Source organism: Dipodomys merriami, unplaced genomic scaffold, assembly GCF_024711535.1.
Source record: "Dipodomys merriami isolate MVZ:Mamm:240054 unplaced genomic scaffold, mDipMer1.0.p SCAF_12, whole genome shotgun sequence".
Classification (NCBI taxonomy): domain Eukaryota; kingdom Metazoa; phylum Chordata; class Mammalia; order Rodentia; family Heteromyidae; genus Dipodomys; species Dipodomys merriami.
In genome coordinates, this window is record NW_027202493.1 from 270,029 (window position 1) to 274,196 (window position 4,168).

General features: G+C 64.2%; 1 protein-coding gene across 1 annotated transcript; it reads left to right on the forward strand.

Moving 5' to 3' along the window:
- The first annotated feature begins 303 nt into the window (after window positions 1–303).
- On the forward strand, window positions 304–3,905 carry LOC138823104 (keratin-associated protein 10-6-like). The gene is made up of 6 exons (XM_070016036.1): window positions 304–315; window positions 571–744; window positions 1,126–1,273; window positions 1,617–1,682; window positions 2,357–2,506; window positions 3,712–3,905. Exons 1-6 carry the CDS (start codon window positions 304–306, stop codon window positions 3,903–3,905), a joined length of 744 nt encoding a protein of 247 aa, XP_069872137.1.
- Window positions 3,906–4,168: the final 263 nt, after the last annotated feature.

A 4,168-nucleotide genomic window follows, 5' to 3' on the forward strand; every position in this document is an offset into this window, starting at 1 on the left:
TGTCCCCCGCTGTGTCCCCCGCTGTGTCCCCTCTGTGTCACACTGTGTCCCCGCTGCATTCCGATATGTCCACGCTGTGTCCCCACGGTGTCCTGCTGTGTCCCCGCTGTGTCTCGCTGTGTGTTCTCCGCTGTGTCCCGCTGTTTCCCCCACTGTGTCCCCTGCTGTGTCCCGCTGTGTCTAGCTGTGTCCCTGCTGTTTCCCCGCTATGTTTCCCCTGTGTCCCGCTGTGTTCCCCGCTGTGAACACGCTGTGTCCTGCTGTGTCCCCGCTCTGTCCCCGCTGTGTCACGCTGTATCCGCGATGTGTACCGCTGTATCCCGCTGTGTCCCCCGCTGTGTACTGTTGTGTCCCCTGCTCTATTCCGCTGTGTCAAGCTGTGTCCCCGCTGTGTCCCATTGTCTCCCCCGCTGTGTCCCCGCTGTGTCCCGCTGTGTCCCCGCTCTCCCCCGCTGTGTCCTCACTGTGTCCCGCTGTGTCCCCGCTGTGTCCCCGCTGTGTCCTGCTGTGTCCCACTGTGTCCCGCTGTGTCCCCCGCTGTGTCCCGCTGTGTCCTCGCTGGGTCCCTAGTATGTCCGCTGTGTATCACGCTGTGTCCAGCTGTATCCCGCTGTGTCCCGCTGTGTTCCCCGCTGTGTCCCCCACTGTGTCCCCCGCTGTGTCCCCCGCTGTGTCCCCTCTGTGTCCCACTATGTCCCCGCTGCATTCCGCTATGTCCCCACTGTGTCCCCACGGTGTCCTGCTGTGTCCCCGCTGTGTCTCGCTGTGTTCTCTGCTGTGTCCCGCTATTTCCCCCACTGTGTCCCCTGCTGTGTCCCGCTGTGTCCTGCTGTGTCTGTTGCTGTGTCCCCGCTGTGTCCCCGCTGTGTTCCCGCTGTGTTCCCCTGTGTCCTGCTGTGTCCCCTTGTGTCCCTCTGTGTCCTCACTCCGTCCCCGCTGTGTCCCGCTGTGTATTTCGCTGTGTCCCGCTATGTCCTCGCTGTGTCCCTCTGTGTCCCCCGCTGTGTCACACTGTGTCCCACGCTGTGTCCCGCTGTGTACAGCTGTGTCCGCTGCTGTGTCCCCGCTGTGTCCCTGCTGTGTCCCGCTGTGTCTTGCTTTATCCCGCTGTGTCTCTCTGTGTAGTCGCTGCGTATCCCGCTGTGTCCAGCTGTGTCCCTGCTGTGTCCCCGCTATGTTTCTCCTGTGTCCCGCTGTGTCCCCCGCTGTGAACTCGCTGTGTCCTGCTGTGTCCCTGCTCTGTCCCCGCTGTGTCACGCTGTATCCGCGATGTGTACCGCTGTATCCCGCTGTGTCCCCCACTGTGTACAGCTGTGTCCCCAGCTCTGTTCTGCTGTGTCACGCTGTATCGCGCTGTGTCTCGCTGTGTCCTTCCCTGTGACACCCGCTCTGTCCCGCTATGTCCCCCCTCAATGTCCCCAGCTGTGTCCCGCTGTGTCCCCCGCAGTGTCCTGCTATGTCCTGCTGTGTCCCCGTTGTGTCCCCGCTGTGTCTTGCTGTGTATCCGCTGTGTCCCCGCTGTGTCCCCGCAGTGTCCAGCTGTGACCCGCTGTGTCCCCCGCTGTGTCCCGCTGCGTCCCCGCTGTGTCCCCCGCTGTGTCTCGCTGTGTCCCCAGCTGTGTCCCGCTGTGTGCCCATCTGTGTCCAGCTGTGTGCCGCTGTGTCCCGCTGTGTCCCCTGGTGTATCCCGATTTGTCCCCTCTGTGTCCTGCTGTGTCCCAGCTGTGTCCCCGCTGTGTTCCCAGCTGTGTCCCACTGTGTCCCCCGCTGTGTCCCAATGTGTCCCCGCTGTGTCCCTCTGTGTCCTCGCTCTGTCCCCGCTGTGTCCCGCCGTGTATCCCGCTGTGTCAAGCTGTGGCCCCCGATGTGTCCGGCTGTTTCCTGAATTGGCCCCCTTGTGTCCCCGCTGTGTCCTGCTGTGTGCCCTCTGTGTCCCCGATGTGTCCCGCTGTGTCCCTTTCTGTACTCGCTGTGTCCCCCGCTGTGTCCCACTGTGTCCCCCTCTGTGCTCTGCTGTGTCCCCCGCTGTGGCCCGCTGTGTCCTCGCTGTGTCTGCTGCTGTGTGCCGCTGTGTCCTCGCATTCCCCCGCTGTTCCCTCACTGTGTCCCGCTGTGTCCCGCTGTGTCCCGCTGTGTCCCGCTGTGTCCTCCCTGTGTCCCCGCTGTGACCCGCTGTGTTTCCCGCTGTGTCCAGCTGTGTCCTGCTGTATCCACGCTGTGTTCCGCTGTGGCCCCCTGTGTCCCCGCTGTGTCCCCGCTGTGTCTTCTCTGTGTCCCGCGCTGTGTCCCCCGCTGTGTCCCGCTATGTCCCGTTGTGTCACGCTGTGTCTGCTGCTGTGTCCCCGCTCTGTCCCAGCTGTGTCCCGCTGGGTCCCGTTGTGTCCCACTGTGTCCTGCTGTGACCTCGCTGTGTCCTCGCTGTGTCCACAATGTGTCTCGCTGTCTCCCGATTTGTCCGTGCTGTGTCCCCCGCTGTGTCTTGCTGTGTCCCCCGCTGTGTCCTGCTGTGTCCCACGCTGTGTCCCGCTGTGTGCCGCTGTGTCCCGCTGTATCCCCTGCTCTGTACCGATGTGTCCCCGCTGTGGCCTGCTGTGTCCCCCGCTGTGTCCCGATGTGTCCTCACAGTGTCCCGCTGTGTCCCGCTGTGTCCCGCTGTGTCGCGCTGTATTCCCTGTGTCCCCGCTGTGTCCCAATGTGTCCCGATGTGTCCCGCTGTGTCCCGCTGTGTACCCTGATGTGATCCGCCGTATCCCGCTGTGTCCCCGCTGTGTCCCTCTGTGTCCCACTGTGTCTCGCTGTGTCCCCCTCTGTGTCCCACTGTGTCCGCCGCTGGATCCCGCTGTGTCCTCCACTGTGTCCCGCTGTGTCCCATGCTGTGTCCCGCTGTGTCCACTCTGTGTCCCCCGCTGTGTCCTGCTGTGTCCGGCTGTGTTTCCCGCTGTGTCCAGCTGTGTCCTGCTGTATCCCCGCTGTGTCCCGCTGTGGCCCGCTGTATCCCCGCTGTGTCCCCTCTGTGTCCTCGCTGTGTCGCGGGCTGTGTCCCACTGTGTCCCCCGCTGTGTTCCCTACTGTGTCCCGCTGTGTCCTCACTAGGTCCCCGCTGTTTCCCGCTGTGTATCCCGCTGTGTCCAGCTGTGTCCCCGCTGTGTCACACTGTGTTCCCCGCTGTGTCCCCCACCGTGTCCCCGCTGTGTCCCCCGCTGTGTCCCCCACTGTGTCCCCCGCTGTGTCCCCGCTGTGTCCCCGATGTGTCCCGCTGTGTCCCTTTGTGTACTCGCTGTGTCCCCCGCTTTGTCCCGCTGTGTCCCCCGCTGTGCCCTGCTGTGTCCCCCGCTCTCTCCCGCTGTGTCCTCACTGTGTCCCACTGTGTCCCCGATGTGTCCCGCTGTGTCCCCGCTGTAACCCGCTGTATCGCGCTGTGTCTCGCTGTGTCCTTCCCTGTGACACCCGCTCTGTCCCGCAATGTCCCCCCTCAATGTCCCCAGCTGTGTCCCGCTGTGTCCCCCGCAGTGTCCTGCTATGTCCTGCTGTGTCCCCGTTGTGTCCCCGCTGTGTCTTGCTGTGTATCCGCTGTGTCCCCGCTGTGTCCCCACAGTGTCCAGCTGTGTCCCGCTGTGTCCCCCGCTGTGTCCCGCTGCGTCCCCGCTGTGTCCCCCGCTGTGTCTCGCTGTGTCCCCAGCTGTGTCCCGCAGTGTCCCCATCTGTGTCCAGCTGTGTGCCGCTGTGTCCCGCTGTGTCCCCTGTTGTATCCCGATTTGTCCCCTCTGTGTCCTGCTGTGTCCCAGCTGTGTCCCCACTGTGTTCCCAGCTGTGTCCCTCTGTGTCCTCGCTCTGTCGCCGCTGTGTCCCGCCGTGTATCCCGCTGTGTCAAGCTGTGGCCCCCGATGTGTCTGGCTGTGTCCTGATTTGTCCCCGCTGTGTCCCCGCTGTGTCCTGCTGTGTGCCCGCTGTGTCCCCGATGTGTCCCGCTGTGTCCCTTTGTGTACTCGCTGTGTCCCCCACTGTGTCCCGCTGTGTCCCCCTCTGTGCACTGCTGTGTCCCCCGCTGTGGCCCGCTGTGTCCTCGCTGTGTCTGCTGCTGTGTGCCGCTGTGTCCTCGCATTCCCCCGCTGTTCCCTCACTGTGTCCCGCTGTGCCGCGCTGTGTCCTGCTGTGTCCCGCTGTATCC